The sequence below is a fragment of the Onychostruthus taczanowskii genome, unplaced genomic scaffold, assembly GCF_017590055.1.
Source record: "Onychostruthus taczanowskii isolate IOZ18803 unplaced genomic scaffold, ASM1759005v1 scaffold99, whole genome shotgun sequence".
Lineage (NCBI taxonomy): Eukaryota > Metazoa > Chordata > Aves > Passeriformes > Passeridae > Onychostruthus > Onychostruthus taczanowskii.
In genome coordinates this window covers 2300495-2317908 of record NW_024507990.1, presented here as the reverse complement: position 1 = coordinate 2317908, position 17414 = coordinate 2300495, and the positions used below count along the sequence as shown (strand labels likewise).

The 17414-nt window shown below is 59.6% G+C and overlaps 1 protein-coding gene across 1 annotated transcript; it reads left to right on the top strand.

Moving 5' to 3' along the window:
- Positions 1–135: 135 nt before the first annotated feature.
- On the top strand, positions 136–1639 carry LOC121348139 (TBC1 domain family member 24-like; the record flags this gene model as incomplete). The annotated part of the gene is made up of 4 exons (XM_041427354.1): positions 136–294; positions 618–681; positions 803–898; positions 1098–1639. Coding segments are annotated over 4 exons (730 nt in total), but the record flags the coding sequence as incomplete, so codon positions are not given.
- Between the last annotated feature and the right edge of the window lie 15775 nt (positions 1640–17414).

Genomic DNA, 17414 nt, shown 5'->3' with positions numbered 1-17414 from the left:
AGGGGACACGGCACAGCAGAGCTGGGGGTGTTGGCAGAGAGCTCACGGTGCACAGGGCAGGGCAGAACCTGCTGCAGGGGCCGTGCCCCGAAAAGCAGAGGAACCCAGCCCGGCCTGATGTCCCTCCCCCCACAGGCCGTCCTTCCACCTGGCCGTGGACATGCAGAAGTTCAGCTCCAGCACTGTCACGGCGCAGGAGATGCGCCTCGTCTGGTCCTGGATCCCCGAGCGCTTCTCGCTCTTCCCCCCGCTCCTGCTCTTCTCCACCTCCGAGGACGGCTGCAGCCTGCAGAGGTGAAGCCTCACCTGCCCCGGGGGGAGACCTGGGCAGGGCTTGGTGCTGGAGAGAGGAGCAGCACGAGTGACCTGGGCCACCTCTGGGGCTGCTGGGGACCCTCCTGGGCTCGGTTCGGGCTCCTGAGCACGGCTCAGGGCAGGGGGCAGAGGCTGGCCCACATGGCCACCAACAGCTGGGCACAGGGAGCCCTGTGGGTGTGCCAAGCAGGGATGTCCCCATGTGCCACACTGTGCCAGGCACGCTGTGAGCGGCCAGGGCCAGCCAGCACAGCCTGCCCAGGGCTCCAGCTCCCCCGAGCCCACCCTGTCCATCTCTGCAGGTTCTACACGTGCTGTGAGGGCTACGAACCCACGGTGCTGCTGATCAAAACCACCGAGGGGGAGGTGAGCGCTCCCCAGGCAGGGCTGGGGAAGGGCACAGGCTGGGTGACCCCACTGGGTGAGGGGGAGAGAGGCCACGGCTGAGGCTGATCCATCCTCTGAGCTCCCTGTGCTCTCTCCCCAGGTCTGTGGGGCGTTTCTCTCCTCCGACTGGGCCGAAAGGAAGAAGAGCGGAGCCACATCGGGCTTTTTTGGGACAGGGGAGTGCTTTGTGTTCACGGTAAGTCACGCTTTGTGTCCGGCTCTGTCCCTTCGTTGCTGCCCTGCCAGGACAGCCCGTCCCTCGCCTGCCCCAGCTCGGGGGGTCCCTGTTGATAAGGGGGAATCCCTATTGATAAGGAGGGGTCCCTATTGATAAAGGAGGATCCCTATTCATAAGGGGGCGTCCCTATTGATAAGGAAGGATCCCTATTGATAAGGGGGGATCCCTGCCGGCTCCCAGGAGCTCCGGCTGGGGATATCGGTTCAAGTCCGGGCAGGCGAGGCCAGCTCCCCTTGCCCAGCCCAGGGGGCTCCTCCCAGAGCCCCAGGGGGACCCCCGAGCCCGAACCCTGCCGGGGGTCGCTGCCCGGGGCCGGAGCGCCCCTGGCCGCCCTTCCCTCCCTCCCTCCCTCGTGCGGGGGCACCGCAGCCGGGGCTGGACCAGCCCGGAGCGCCGGGCCGAGCCTGCGCTCGCTCCCGCAGGTGGAGGCGGAGGCCAAGCGCTGTCCCTGGACGCCAGCCTGCTCCGGGGACACACGGAGCACTGCGAGACCTTCGACAACCCCCCGCTCTGCCAGGAGAACTTCCAGGTGCAGCTCTTGGAGGTGTGGGGCTTCCAAAGCGCGTAGCTGCCCTGGGGACACCCCCGTGTGCCACCCGGGCACGGGGACCCCTCCCCGCGCTGGCCACCCCCGGCCGGGCTGTGGCCACCGGAGCGGCAGCTCCGCTCTGCATCGTCCCCTCGGGGCCAGAGCGGGCACAGCAGAGCGGGGCAGACGGGATCAGAGCAGACCGGATCAGAGTGGATCAGACCAGACCGGATCAGAACAGATCAGAACAGACCGGATCCGATGGCAAAGCCCTGCCACAAGTTGTGGGTGCAGTGACAGCTCGGGAGGACCCCACGTTTGGGGCTGAGCCCTTTGCTCTGTCCCCAGCCCAGGGCTGGCGTGGGGCTGCAGGGCTGGACACGGAGGAGATTCCCCAATGGGATCACCAGGATGGGCCATTTTAACGTGGAATGGGAACATTTGGTGTTGCTCTGTCAGACACAGGAGGCTTGGAGGCCATGGGGAACCCTCTGGCTGCAGCAGGAGAGCCTCTCCCACCCCAAACACACTTTCCTGGGTGGGGTCACCTCCCACCCATGCCAGCCCTGCAGCCACCTGGGGCTGTGCCAGCTCTGCCAGGAGGAGCAGCGGGTGGGGTCACCTCCCACCCATGCTGGCCCTGCAGCCACCTGGGGCTGTGCCAGCGCTGCCAGGAGGGCACAGCAGGAGCAGGCATGGCAGAGCTCCCAGGGGGCCGGGCACGGGCACACCAGGAATGGCTCAGGGCCTCCACAGGGTATCCAGGCACACCAGGAATGGCTCAGAGACTCCACAGGGTACCCAGGCACACCAGGAATGGCTCAGGGCCTCCACAGGTTATCCAGGCACACCAGGAATGGCTCAGGGCCTCCACAGGGTATCCAGGCACACCAGGAATGGGGTGTCTGTGCCAGAGCCATCAGGAGGAGAATCAGCGGGAATGGGAAATACCCGGGGGAAAGGAATTCCAGCAGTGGGAAGTGTGACCACCGACTCATTGAGCAGCCACTCAAACGGAGCTGGGCTGGCTCCAGAGGAGGAGAGCTGCTCCTGTGGCTGATCAGGATACACCCAGCAAACAGGGCTGGGGTGCCAATTAATAAAAAGTAACCATTAAAAAAGCGATGTGATCAGCAGTTAGTGCAGGCTGATGTCCTTGTTCGTTAAAATGTGTAAAGAGCGCCAAGCTGTGATGAGCAAGGAGCCTTTTGCGGGAACCCCCAGCTCCTGTTAAAGAATTACCGACAGGAATGGCCGGGCTCGGGGCGGGAACCGGCTCAGCTCACCGGGAAGGAGCCGGGGCCGGGCCAGCCCTGCCCGTGTCCCCGCGGCAGCCGGGTGGCAGCAGGACACGGCCCTGGGGACAGGAGCTCCCGGCCCGCCGGCTCCGGGCACTCGAGGCTGGAAACGCGTGAAGAGCTCGGCTGTAGTGTGGCACCTCTGTTTTCCACCCGAACAAGCCTCACGCACGCCCTGCAGGGCGCAGGGGATGGGGAAAGCTCCAGCTCCTCACCTGCAGCCCGAACAGTGAGGAGCTGGTGCCATCCCCAGGCTCGGGGAGAAACAGCAGCGGGTTTGCCCGGAGAGAGCGGGGGACAGCCACCCTGGGCAGGGCTGTGCCACCCACAGCGGTGCACTGGCTGGAGCTGAGGGCACTCACGCCCTTCCAAGGCCTCCCATCCTCATCCTCGTGGGAATTCCCTGCCGGCCAGCAGGGATTTACACACAGCTGCTGCTCCCGAACGGGCTCCTGTGGCAGAGCTCGGGTGGGAAAGTGGGGGCAGAGCTGCCGGGATGGGCAGGAAAACGCTGCCAGGAGCAGCAGCGGGAGCTGCGGGAGCCCCGGGCTGGGTGCTGCTCCCTCCCGCTGCCCCAGGCACATCCGAGCCAGAGCACGGGGATGGCCCCGGGGGCAGGAGCAGAGCTGCTGGCTCACCCAGGGCTCAGCTGTGCTCCTCTCGGGGGGAGGAAGGCTCTGCTGAGGAGAGAGAGTGATTCCGTGATTCCGTGATTCTGTGATGATTCTGTGGGTTTGCAGCCGCAGATGCTCCGCAGCCGTCCCGGAGCCGCTCAGAGGGAAGGATCCCGGGGGTGACACCGAGGGACCGAGCAGTCCGTGCTTCTGCATCCCTGTCCAGGGTCCTGCGTGCCTGCGAGGACAAGGAGCTCCCCTGAGCTCAGTCACAGCTTGAGCCTGTCCCCAAGCCCCCCTCCGTGCCTCCCCGGGACTGCTGGAGGGGATCGGCCCTGCTCTGAGCGCGGGGGCTGCAGGAGGGGGGCAGAGAGGAGTGGAGGTGACATCTGAGGTGACCCGGGTGCCAGCGCAGCTGTCCCCGTGCCCAGGCAGCCTGGCCTGGCCGCTCCGACAGGGAGCATCCCTGCTCCGTGCACAGCCGGCCGCTGCAGGCGGATGGGAAGGGATTCCCCTGCACGTTCCGTGCTGGGAGGGAGGGAGGGAGGGAATTCCTCGGGAACGGTGCAGGTGGAAATCCTCACTGAGGGTGGCATCCTTACCCAGGGCCTGCCCCAGCTCCGCGGGCATGAGACGTGCCAGGAAACATTCGCTCCTGGCTCAGTGCGGCAGGAAAAGCGCTCAGGCACCCCGGCTCCAGGGGTTTGTCCCCGGGGAGGGAAACCAGAGTCAGGACAGGGCTCAGTGCAGCTCGGGAGGAAAACTCGGAGCTAAGCCCCCCTCAGCTGAGCTCAGCTGCTGCCGTGGAGCCCCAAAAGCTGTGCAGGGAGGAGAGGGGGGGCTGCTCCAGCCATCCCTCCGGAAAGCAGAAGTTCCTGTGAGGGCTGCACCAGCTGCGCTCTGCCCCAGCAGAAAAGGGCTGAACCTGGCTTTATCTGCTTCCCAAATGCAGCCTCGAGCCACAGGACATGGCAGGACTCGGCTCCAGGGGTCCAGACAAGGAAAGGACAGAGACTCAACAAGGGAGGACAGTCAATAGAGTCACATCCTCCATCCTGCTCACGCGTGGGATCTTCCTGCCCACCTGCAGATCCCACGTCCTGCTCAGGGCCGCTCACACTCCCCAGGAGGGGATGGCATCACTCAGGGGCAGCCTCCGTGTGCTGCCCTTGGCGCTGGGCTCGCCTCCCTGGAGCCAGGACTGCCCGGGCAGGGTGGCACGGGCACTGCCCGGGCACTGCCGCTGCCCCAGGCCAGGTCTGTGTGATCCCGACCGCAGGAACTGCTCCCAGCTGGGAAAGGCTCTCAGCAGCTCCAGGGAGACAGGAAACATCTGCATTGTCACAGCTGGAGGGTGCTCTGCAAACACAGGATGTGTGCATTAAACAGCCGAGTTCCCCAGGCTGCTGCCGAGGTGGGCTGTGCCCAGGTGGGACCCGTGCAGCCCCACCAGCCTGCTCTAGCTGCTCCAGCTCCTCCAGCTCCTCCAGCTCCATCAGCTCTGCTCCAGCTCCTCCAGCTCTGCTCCAATGCCACCAGCCTGCTCCAGCTGCTCTAGCTCCTCCAGCTCCACCAGCTCTGCTCCAATGCCACCAGCCTGCTCCAGCTCCATCAGCTCTTCTCCAGCTCCACCAGCTCTGCTCCAGCTGCTCCAGCTCCTCCCCAGCTGCTCCAGCTCCTCTAGCTCCTTTCCAGCCCCACCAGCTCTGCTCCAGCTCTTCTCCAGTGCCATCAGCTCCTCTCCAGCGCCATCAGCTCCTCTCCAGCTGCTCCAGCTCCATCAGTTCTTCTCCAGCTGCTCCAGCTGCTCCAGCCCCTCCAGCTCTGCTCCAGCTGCTCCAGCTCCATCAGCTTTCTCCAGCCCCACCAGCTCTGCTCCAGCTCCTCTCCAGCTCCTCCAGCTCCCCTCCAGCTGCTCCAGCTCCTTTCCAGCCCCACCATCTCTGGAGCAGCCCTGGGCAAGTTTGGGCTCTGCAGGTGACTCCTTCCACGGGGGATGTGGGTGGTGAGGCACAGGGAGTGGAGGCATGGACAGAGGTCCCCACTGCTCCTGCGTGGGCAGAGACCCCCTGCTTGGGGTCCCACAGCACCGAGACCCCTGCCCAGGCTGCTCTGTGCCACACTGAGACAGCAGAGGCTGCTACAGCCCCCTGGACCTGAGATGATGCACCACGAGAAGCTTTGCACTTGTTTCTTCCTTGGACTTGCTTTCAGTCTGCAACCAGCAGAAAAATGATTCCACCCCAGGCACCATCCCAGTGGCAGCAATGTCCCTTTAGCCCCCACAGGCTGTCCCTCTGCCTTTAGAGCCATCTGGGAGCCCCTCAGCAGGGAGGTTTGCTTGTGGAAGCCCCATGGCAAAGGGGAAATGGGATCAGGGGAACAGCAAAGCCTGCCTGGACTCACCACATTTCAGGCTGTGCTTTCCCAGGATCCCTGCAATGGTTAAAAGAGCTTTTGAAGGGATTGCTCATCTCCTGACAAAGCAGAGCTGATGTCTGCATCAAGCACAGGCCAAGCTGCCCTGCTGCTCACCCTGCCTTGCTGGGACCAGTGTTTGCATCCCCTGGGTTCCCCCATCCCAGCTCAGGGCACTCCCTCAGCCATCCCAGAATGCCCCAAATCCGAGCTCCCCATCCTGGATGCTCTGTCCATAGAGGAGGGAGGGATGTGTGGCAGTTCACCCTCTCCAGAGCTAAATGGAGGCCTCTCAGTGCTAAACTAAATTAACCTTGAAAAATTCATTTCACAAATGACTGCAGCAATTAGCTGCTCTTAATGAGCTGCTTCACTCAGGCTGATGTCTGAAGGTCCTGGAGGAAATCAGTATTTGCTGCTCATGCCCCTGACAGCTGACAGGAACTGGCAGCCCCTTCCCACCTGCTTCCCAGGGAGAATTCCCACACTTGTGCCTCCACTTTTCTGCACTCAGGTTTCCGAGCCCACTGAAGGCTCCCGAGCCCAAAGCTCTGCTGCTGCACCACTGATTGTCAGGGACAAGGAGTGACAGTGATTTTCCATCAGGTGATGGGGGAGGACAAAGCACAGCAGCATTTTTGGGTGAAATCCACAGGGAAAGAGCAAAGGCATCGTGCTGGAGCTGCAGCCATGTGTGGGGATGTGCAGCTCTGCTGGCTGCACATCTGGGGATGTCCCTGGCTCTGCCAAGCCCTGCAGGACCAGTGCTGTGACATCCCAGGAACGTGCCCAGGAAGGGCAGAGAGGCCTGGCATGGGCTCGGGACCCTGCAGGACCCTGCCCACCCCAGCTGCTCTTGGGCTGAGCTGGATTGTCACAGTGGAGGTGGCCACAGCACACAGAGTGTCACCATGCAATTCCAGATAGCTTCAACACACAGAGCAACACCAGATCACCTCAGATGGCTGCAAGCATCTGCCCCTCCTGCCCTTTAGCCCAGCCTTCAGCACCCATAATGTTCATGTTCATGTCTATGTTCATGTTCTGTGTGCCCTCTGCTCCCTTTGGTGGTTGCTCAGCACACCTGGGCACTCCATGGCTCATTGCTGCCAGTGCTGCTCACCTGCTGCTCACAGCTGCAGCCACTGGGGATGAGGCTGGGCCACAGCCCCATGCCAGTGACCCAAACTGTGCCACACACAGCCCCAGTGACCCCAAACTGTGCCACACACAGCTCCAGTGACCCAAACTGTGCCACACACAGCCCCATCCCAATGACCCAAACTGTGCCACACACAGCCCCATCCCAATGACCCAAACTGTGCCACACACAGCCCCATCCCAATGACCCAAACTGTGCCACACACAGCCCCATCCCAGTGACCCTTTCCCCAGTGCAGATTGCTCAGCTCTGAGGGTTCCCTGCCCTGAGCTCACAGCTGGGATGGTCCCTGTGGAACACTGGGCACCCAGCAATTCCTGCCAGGCATTCCCTGGGCAGTGCCACTGCTCGTGGCTGTGGAATTTAGGCAAACCTTTTCCCACTGGCACGACTGCAGGGGCAGCAGGGGAAAGCACACCGAGTGTCAGGGGTGGGCTCCTTTCTGAAATCCCCCGGAGCTGAGGGGGATTTATCACCCATAAACCTGAAAGCAGAGTGATCCAAAGCAGACCCCTCCAGCACAGGGCAAACCTGGATGGAGCTGAGCCTTGGGATCTGCTGCAGTGTCCAGTTTTTGTGCCACAAGTGTCAGGGAAACAAGGAAAGCTGGAGCAGGATGTTGTCGGGTTTTGCTGAGCCGCACAAAAAAACGTGTGCAAGGATTTGAAATGTCCCAAGGCAGAACCCAGAATCCCATCCGGCTGTTTTCCAGAGCTTTGTCATTCCCTGGGCAGTATCATTACAGAGGGATTGAAGCGTTCAAGCCCACTCCAAGTGGGATGGATTTCGCAATCCACGCCAGAGCTCTTTCTGAGAGCAGGCAGGGTGCTCTGAAAGCACAAATCCTTCCAGCTCTGGCACTTTCTGCTCAGATCTGCTTTCCAGGAGCTGCTTGCCCAGGCACCACCTCCAGCATATTCCATCCAGGGGATGGATGGATGGATGGGATGGCTCTGCCAGGGTGCAGGAACAGGCCAAGGGCTCTGGCCATGCCTGGGGTACAGAGTGCAGGTAAATCCTCCTGCTCATTCCAGCTCCCCACACCCTGTGTGTGTGTGTGTGTGCCCCAGCCTTGGTCCTGCAGGGCTCTCAGCACATTCCTCAGGATTTTATCATCCTGGAGAGGAGAGGAGAGGAGAGGAGAGGGCCAAATCGTTTTGGGTGCCTGCATGGCCCCAGCTGGGTTATTTATAAGGGCTGAGGTCAGGATCAAACACCCTCAGTTGTGATGTGTGAGCAAACAGCTCCAGGGCTCTGAGATCACCCTCCAAATACAGCCTGGCCATGCAGCCTGGTCACAGCCTGGTCACCCATCCTGGTCACCCATCCTGGTCACAGCCTGGCCATGCAGCCTGGCCATAGAGCCTGGTCACAGCCTGGTGACACAGCCGGGTCACACAGCCTGGTCCCTGGGGCACAGAGCCACCCCAGCCAGGCTCTGCTCCTCCTGCTCCTGACAAGGGAGACAGCGTGGGCTCAGGGCAGCTCCCAGAGCACAGCCCTGCCCAGAGCCACGGGAATTCCAGTGCCCAGAGCCTGCCCAGAGCCACAGGAATTCACTGCCCAGGTGCTCCAGCGTGGCTCCCTCCTGGAGGAGGGCACAGAGATCCCCATCCCTCCATCCAGCTGGGCCTTGGCTGTTTGTCCATCTCCTCCCTGCCCTCCTCCAGGGCTGGGGCTGCCCCTCGGTGAATTCTGAGCACACAGAGCTCCCACTTCCCCCCTCCAGGCCCTTGCTGTGCCCGGGATCAGCAGGTGAGGCTGAGGTGGAGCAGAACCCAAGGCTGCATTAACGCTGCTGACGTTTATCAAGGGCTTGCACAGCCAGGCCAGCAAACATCACCAGGATCTGTGGGAAAAGTGGGATCCTCATGGCAATTCACACTCCAACTGCTGCCTTATCTCCTGCAAGCCTTATCTCCTGTGAGCTGGAGCTATTTTCCTTTCAACCCAGTCAAAATGTGTCAGTTTTATATTTATATATTAGGCCACAATCCCATGGGAAATTAATTTGCCCAACAGCAGAAATCCTGTCATCACAGGCATCAGTCAGTCTGGGAATGGGGATCTCCAGACCAGGCCCTGAAATCAGGGAAATGGCTTAAAATAATAACCAGGGGAGGATGTGGGAGACCGAGCAAGTGACAGCAGCTCCTTCCTGGCTGCAAATGCACTCGAGGCATTTTGTGGTGGAGACCCAAAAGCACAGCCAGGGGCTCGGAGTGACCCCCCTCCCTGGGCTGCCCAGGAGGGGAAGGCTCTCAGCCCACCCCAGCCAGGAGGGCTGCTCCCCATTCTGGCCCTGAATCTCCTGGATGTCCCCACAGACCCCGGGCAGGCACTGGGGGTCCCAGCATCGCCCTGTCCCCTCCAGCTGTGCCACGGCAGCTCTGGGTGCCTGCAGTGCCCCAGGGAGCCTCACCCACCCCTCCCGGGGCTCCCAGCAGAGCCCAGGCGGGTCTGGGAGCCAGAGGGACCCCCTGGGACCGGCTGGTGATGGGGACAGAGACCCCTTCTCTTCGGGGCACTGCACTGCCTTTCTCTGCCCCCCAGCTGTGCAGATAAATGGCACTTCTTCCTTCACATCCTTTAAACCTCAGAACGTCCCTTTAAACCTCAGAACGTTCATTTAATCCTCAAAACGTCCCTTTAAACCTCAAACCATTCCCGGCAGCTCTTGCCCCCCTCCCTGCCCTGGCCATGGAGCGCCGGGGCTGGGCTCTGTTATCTCTGCTCCCAGGAACACACCCCAGCCCTGCAGGTCCGTGAATAAACGCTGTTTTCTCATGGAGGCACTCCCACCACTGAGAGCACTCGGGCTGGGCTGGCAGAATCCTGATTTACAGCCAAACACACCAAAGCCACGCCAGCCTCTTCTTCTCAGCATTTTTTTCCCCCTGGAGAGCAATCCCAGTGTGGGCAGGGAAGGGAGGGATGCCAGGGAGCTGGGATGGGCTCGGGGGGGCTGTGCAGATGTGAAAAATGCCTATTTTATGATTTTCGCAAATATTAAAATGAATATTATATGTGTGATGTTAGAAAGTGATGCTGTATTAGTTTTCTTAAGTAGTGTGTCAAATATAGTTTTAGGTTAAAACATCATGTTAAAATAGAAACTATGCTTTGTAAGATACTTTTTTTTTAAAGAAAGAACTCGCAGCAAGATAGCAGCCACAGGACACCTGAATCTTTCAGAGAAAAAGAATTTATTGCTCTCTTATCAGAAGAAATGAACTTACAAACTTCTTCTTGCCTCTCTCAGCTCAGGATTCAGGGGAAGAATGACACCGACCAGACAGAATCCTGTGTTGGAATGGAATTTATGCATCATGTGTGAGGTGTATGAATATGCAACAGGCTATTGCTTTTAAGGGTTAATCCTCTGTTAACGTGGGTCCTTTTTCGGGCTTATTTTGCCCAGGAAAAGATACCCAGACTGTCTGTAACTCTTTGTTTTTATTGTCTCATATTGTCCTACATCCTAATTTTTTTATTTTCGATTGTCCAAATTTTTATTACTCTAATTATATTGCTATTTTTACAACCATTTCGTTGCTATTCAACTTTTAAAACCTCAAACACAAGCGAATGGCGTTTTTCACAGCAGATAACGGGGCTCTGGGGGCCCTGAGCTGCAGTTTCACACGGGGAGGGAGCCTGGAGAAGGTTGGGAAGCAGAACCCTGAGCAAGCAGGGCTGACGTCAGGGCAGCCCTGGCCCTGGCTCCCTCTGCACATACCTAATTTTCCCATATAAGGCCAAGGAGAGCAATAACTCTCCTGGCAAGCAGATCAATAAAAACAGATGGTGGGCTCACAATTAGAGATTAAGCACATACCAATCCAGAACAAACAGGCCATAAATCATACGTGAAGGAGGGTATTTATAGTTTAGATCACATTCCTTAATTAATTCAAAATGGCCCAGAAAAGAAAATAACACCAAACTGCTCTTTTTCTGCTCTGCTCCTGCCTTGCTTCTGCAGAGCTGCATTCTTTCCTTGGGGTGTGCAGGGGGGACAGAGCGAGGGATGCTCCAGGAGCAGGGCTGGGAGCTGGGAATTGCTGTGGGGCAGAACTGGGGAGCAGGGGGCCCTGAGGAGGTCAGGGCTGGGGTACACCTGAGCCTGGAGGTGTCTCCACATTCCTGGGGTGCTGCTTTGCGCCCCCACAGCACATCACCCGTGCCAGGGGGAGCAGGGGGCCCTGCGGGGGTCAGAGCTGGGGTACACCTGGATCTGCTCACTCCTGGGGGGCTGGATTGTGCCCCCACAGCACATCACCCGGGCCAGGGGGAGCAGGGGGCCCTGCGGGGCTGTCCCTGCCCTTACCTGGGCCACCTCCTGACCAGCAGGGCTTGTGCAATACCTGGGGACACGGTGGGGCTGTGCACTGTGCCCGTGGCACTGCGGGGACATCGGGACATTCCAGCCCTTCCCCAGCCGGTGACACCGAGGTGGCCTCGCCCTGGGACACCCGTGCTGTCCCCGGGGCTGCACAGCCACCACCCCCGAGCAGCTGCTGTGAAAGGAGCAGGACCTTTCCCAGAAGTGTCTCACCTGCCTGCACCCCCCGGCAGGCAGGGCACCTTCTCTTCCAGCAGAGAGGAAGCCCAGAACTGTCCCCAAAGTCCTGCTCCCAGGACAGCCAGCCCCAAGTGTCCACAGCCAGCTCCGGGGGTCCCCAGCCAGCCCCGAGTGTCCCCAGCCAGCCCCGAGGGTCCCCAGCCAGCCCCGAGGGTCCCCAGCCAGCCCTGAGTGTCCCCAGACAGCCCCGAGGGTCCCCAGCCAGCCCCGAGTGTCCCCAGCCAGCCCCGAGGGTCCCCAGCCAGCCCCGAGGGTCCCCAGCCAGCCCTGAGTGTCCCCAGCCAGCCTCAGGGGTCCCCAGCAGCTCCCCACCCCTCACCCGTGTCTCTCCCACTCCTCCAGTGATACAATGCACAGAAAATGCACCAAAAAATGCCTCAGTGTTTTTGTTGGACTGAGCTGGAAGCAAATTTCCCCTTAAGAAAACTCTTCAGGAGAAATGGTTTAACTTCTGCTTTTGGGGGAATAACCAAGTGTTTTCTATTTTTGCCCCAAACCATACATTCATTAAAGCCATCTCCTGTTCAGAGCCAAAGGCACGCTGAGATCTTTCCTGCACAGCATTCAGAAATGTTCAAACCACAGAGGAGTCTCAAAGATACAAAATCCCTGTGGCCTTGGAGCCCCAGCTGGCCCTGGAAATCAAGGGAATCAGGGTGGACGTCAGGTATTTGATAACAGGAGAGCAGGGCCATGGGAGGTGTCTCTGCTTTTGTGGGTGCTGAGCCCCTGGAGCTCCTGGGGTGACAGCAGGACGGACAGAAGGGTGACCAGACACAAAGCAGCACCCAGTTCATGTAATTCCCTGACAAACACAACTTATTCAGGGGATTTATGGCAGCAAAGTTATGGAAAATGCTGGTGACATCTCAGGTTCTGCCATCCCCTGCATCCCAGCCCATCCTCCTGCGGGGCGAGGCCACCCCGGACCCTCGGGCAGGGTTTGGCAGTCCCTGGGGAGGGTTTGGCAGTCCCAGGGGATGCAGTCTGGCAGTCCCTGGGCAGGGTTTGGCTATCCCTGGACAGGGTTTGGCAGTCCCTGGGGATGCAGTTGGCCGGCCCTGGGCAGGGGTTGGCAGTCCCTGGGGATGCAGTTGGCAGTCCCTGGGCAGGGTTTGGCAGTCCCTGGACAGGATTTGGCAGTCCCTGGGCAGGGTTTGGCAGTCCCCGGGCAGAGTTTGGGGCAGTCCCCGGGCAGAGTTTGGCAGTCCCAGGGGATGCATTCTGGCAGTCCCAGGGGATGCAGAGCAGTGTGAAGCTTTGCAGTCCTGCCTCCTGCACACCTGGGCTGCTCCAGGCCCCGGTGATGGCTCAGCTCTGGATCTGTTCCCTGTTCCCAGCCTCCTCCAGAGTCCCCTGCCATGAAATCCACCCGCCCCATCTTCATCGGCCTCTCCAGCCTTTGGGCACCTGCTGTCCCCTCATGGAGCTGCCTGGGCAATCCTGGCGGGGAGAGCCCCTCCTGTGGGGGCAGAGCAGCCCCCTGCCCAGCCCAGGGCAGGGTTATTCCCAGCCTGGGCTGATTCCACCTTTATTCCCTGCCAGCCACACACAGGGGTCAACCCCAGACCCTTCAAATGCACCCTGTGAGCTGCTGGAGGAGGCAGCCAGAGCCTGGAGCTGCCCGCGGGGCTGGACCTCTCCCCATGTTCCTGTCAGACAGACAGGAATACCAAAGGTGTCCCATCACCAGGAAATGTGAGTGCTCCACGCTCCGGGGGTGGCTGTCCCCTTGCTCCAGGCAGCACAGCTCCTATCTGGCTGCTTTCATCTGCTGTGAAATCACTGCAGGAATTCTCCTCTAGCACTTACTCATCCTCCTCCTCCCTCCTGAAAAAGAAAAAGAAGCTGTTTTGTCAGGAAATGTGATAAAAATCTGCCCTTCATGTAGATTCAAGGTGAAGTTAATAAAAAATATTTACACAATCCTCACGATAGTGCACTCACCAGGGTTTCTGTGGTGTCCTGATTGCAGCAGGTGCCCCTCAAGCATCACCCCAGCCCAGGAGAGCAAATGCTGAGCTGGTTTCTGCAGCCCTGGTGCCCAGGGTGTCAGAGCTTGGAAGAGCTGAGAACCAGGATCTAGAACAAGGCCATCGTTTTGTTTTGTTTTGTTTTGTTGTTTTTTTTCAGGCACTATAAAGAAACCTGTGCTACTTTGCTCCTGGAGATAAGCTTTTCCTGCACCATTGTTCCAGGCTGTTTTCCTGGATGTGCTCTATTTTTGGCACATGCAAGGAGCCCTAACGTCCTTCCCTATCCCTGCGCTTGCTGGAGCTCAGTTTAAAACCTTTCTGGCCTTTATCTGAGATTTTCCAGTGCTGAAGCAACACCACCTCTCCTCTAGACCATATTTTTGTCTCATGAATCACTGGGCTTTAGACAAGTCCTGCTGGGCAGAAGGAGCCCCGGTGCAGGGGCAGCAGGGCTGGGGCAGTGCCCAGCAGCTCGGGGCCCCCCAGCAGCAGCTCTGGCTCCCTCTGCATCCTGCCAGAGCCAGAGCAGTGACTCTGGCCCAGCAGAGCAGCATCAGCTCAGGCTCTGCGCTTTGCTCCCACACACTTTATCAAATGCTCCAGGAGTGCTTTTGGAGCCTCTAAATCTTCTCCTATTAACAGCCCATTTGCAGATGGAAAAGGTATTTCTGCAGTCCTCAGGGGGCAGCTTGTCAAGCAGGTTTCACTGATATTGGCTCTCTGTGAACACAGACATGAAACATTCTGCTGCTTTCTCCTTCCCCGGGGATTTCCATGCTCCAGCAAGGGCTGTGTCAAGGGGCAGGCAGGACCTTTGGGCACTGTCCTGTCCCACTGACCACCAGATCCTGGACATTTCCTCAGCCAGGCCATGGATATCACTGTCCTGTCTCACTGACCACCAGTCCCAGGGCATTCCTCAGCCAGGCCATGGATGTCACTGTCCTGTCCCACTGACCAGTAGCCCCAGGGCATTTCCTCAGCCAGGCCATGGATGTCACTGTCCTGGCTCTCACTGACCACCAGTTCCAGGGCATTTCCTCAGCCAGGCCATGGATGTCACTGTCCTGTCCCACTGACCACCAGTCCCAGGGCATTTTCTGCCCATTGCAGGAGAACACAGGGGAAGTGTCCATGGGGAAACTCCCACTGGAGAGTGAAAGGGGGTCCCAGCTCCCACAGGCTGGCACACAGGAGGTCTCTGTGGCCCCTCTGTGGTGCCCCATCCCCTGTTCCTGGGCAGCTCTGGTCTTGTCTCCTCAGAGGAGATGCCCGGTGCCCTTTGTGGGCAGGCTGGGCTCGCTGCTGTGGCACTGAGCTGCCACACTGGCGACAGCCAGCCCTGCTGGCACCACAGGGGCTGCTGCCAGACCTCCCCTTTCAGCCCTTCTTGCACCCACTGCCCACTCAGGCACGTTGTTTCCATCACGGGTGATTTATTCTGCTGCCTTTGGTGCTGTCACAGCAGCACCACGGGATGGAAGAGCCAAGCTGGGCTGGAACAGCAAAGCTGCCACAGCCCAGTGCCCCTCTGCAGGGCTGACCCCGGCAGGGTGCTGGGGAGGTGACAGGGGGCTGAGAGCAGCGGGACAAGGACAGCTCTGTGCACACCCAGCCACAGGAGCACCTGCAGGACTCCCTTTCCCTGCCCAGGGCTGCTGATCTCACCCTGGCACAGCCTGCAGCCCCAGGGAGCCCAGGAAGGCCCATCACATCCCACCGTGGGTCTTTGTTTCAGCTCCTGCGAGAAAGGAGTCGGCTCCTTCTCAGCGAATTAAACTCAACAAGTTTGGACAAAGCAGCAGGGTTTGCCCCTGGGGGGAGTCAGCAGGGGTAAATCTGGGATTTATGCTGTTCCTCCTGTCCCGTGCTGGCTGCTGGTCCCCAGCAATGCTCCGAGAGCTCCCAGCTCCGTGGGGGCTGCCCTGAGCAGGGGCAGAGCCAGAGCCCTGCAGGGGGATTTTATCCCTTCACCCTTGCCCAGCTCTGTGCAGACACCCATCACCCCAATATAGAAACTCCTCTGCTGCTTCAGAGAAGAAGAAAATGAGCCCCAGGAGGCTGAAGTGTCCATGCTCACACTGGAATGGGTCCAGCCAGACCTGCAATAGGGGAATTACGGGTGCCCTCACTCTGTGGGCTGCAGATGAAATGTCAGGATTTTGCCCCAATGCCCAAAGGCTTTCCAGTAACGGAGCAGCCCTAATGAGGCAGGCAGCAGCAATCCAGTTCAGGCCAGAGAGCTCTCTGAAATCACTGCCATTGCTTCCAGATATTTTTCTTGCTGATCCTGTACTTGTTTCAGAGCTCCCAGGGTGCACCTGCAACGAGTGAAGTGCACTAATTACTGACCTGAAACTGGTTGTGTTTAGGATCCCAAATTCATGCTGCAGGGCCCTTTCAAGTTAACTGTAACAGCCTCAATTAATCCTTTATTTGTGGAGAGTCAGCCTGGTGGAAACAAACAGAGGGGAGGAGGAGCTGGGACACTTGGGTTGGGTTCTGTGCTCTCACCTCTGTCACTGCCCCTTGACATGACTTGGCAGAAGAAGCCAGGCCTGGCAGAGGAGGTTCCAAGGAGATTTGGGAGATCTGCATCCAGCTCCTGGCTTTGTTGCCCATGCCCTGGCTCAGGTAAGGAGCCTCCTTAGACCCAAACCCTGCAGCAGCTTTCCCAGGTTTGGGGTGATCAGAGAATCAGGCAGTCACTGGGAGGGAGGAGACCTCTGAGAGCACCAAGTCCTGTGAGCCATCCCCACCTCACCGAGTGCCCTCCTGCCACTTCCTGAGTGCCCCCAGGGCTGACAGGTCTCTATTCTCAGGGGTGAGGCCATTCTCTGCCTTCCTGACCAGGGTTTGGCCACCCAGCACAGAGCCTGAGGAGCTCTGCTGCCCTTTGGGTGAGCATCCCACGTGAAGCAGAGCAGAGCTGAGCTGAGCTGAGCTGAGCTGAGCTGAGCTGGGCTGAGCTGAGCCACCTCGAGGGCTGCCAGGCAGGGCACAGCGTGGGCTGGGACATCCCCAGTGCTTGCTGGCCCTGCCTGGTGGCACCAGCACAGAGCTGTGTGTGCCCAGGAGCCCCCCAGTCCCAGGCTGCAGCTCAGGGGAGCAGAGCAGCTCATCCCACATGAAAGCTGCTGCCAGCAGAACCTGAAAATACACTTGTCTCGCCAGCAAGCAGCAACACCAAACCAGCTGAGCTGGATAGAAACCTGTCAGGCAGCCCTGCTCAGCCCAGTTAGGCTGGGCTGGGAGAGAGGCAAGGGGCAGGTTTAGGAAACACTCAGCAAGCTCTTTAAGGGGCAGGTTTAGGAAACACTCAGCAAGCTCCTTCTCGAGGCTCTGTGACACAGCCCCGGGCACAGGGACAGTGTGGCCCTGCAGTGGCAGCCCCTGCTCCTGCACACACGGAGTGTCCTGTGCCCTGGGAGCTGCCCCTGCCCGGTCACTGCGGGCTCAGGGTGAGGGCACAGCCAGTGGGGCTGCAGGGTGGGACAGCAGGAGCCCCGAGGGTGGGACAGGAGTGAGGGACACCTGCACACCCTGCCTGGGTGGGGATGGGTCAGCAGAGCCCCTCACTGGCTCTGCTCAAGCAGCACTGGGCTGGGAGACTCTTTCCATTCTGTTCCCCATCCAGTGACGCCCAGAAATGGACAGGAGCCATTTGGGATGGTGACTTGTCTCGTGGGTGCTCCCTCAGCTCCCCCGAGCTGAACCCTGCAATAGCAGCAATGCCCCTGGAGCTGCTCAGCCCGGATGGAGATGGCCTGAGGGCTTGGAGAACAGAGTTACCCCTAAAAGTGGGGATGAGCCCCCTCACCACCCCTCCACCGCTGAGCTGAGGGGCCCTGGAGCCAAAGCCAGCCCAAAGGAAGGTTGGCTCATCCTGGGG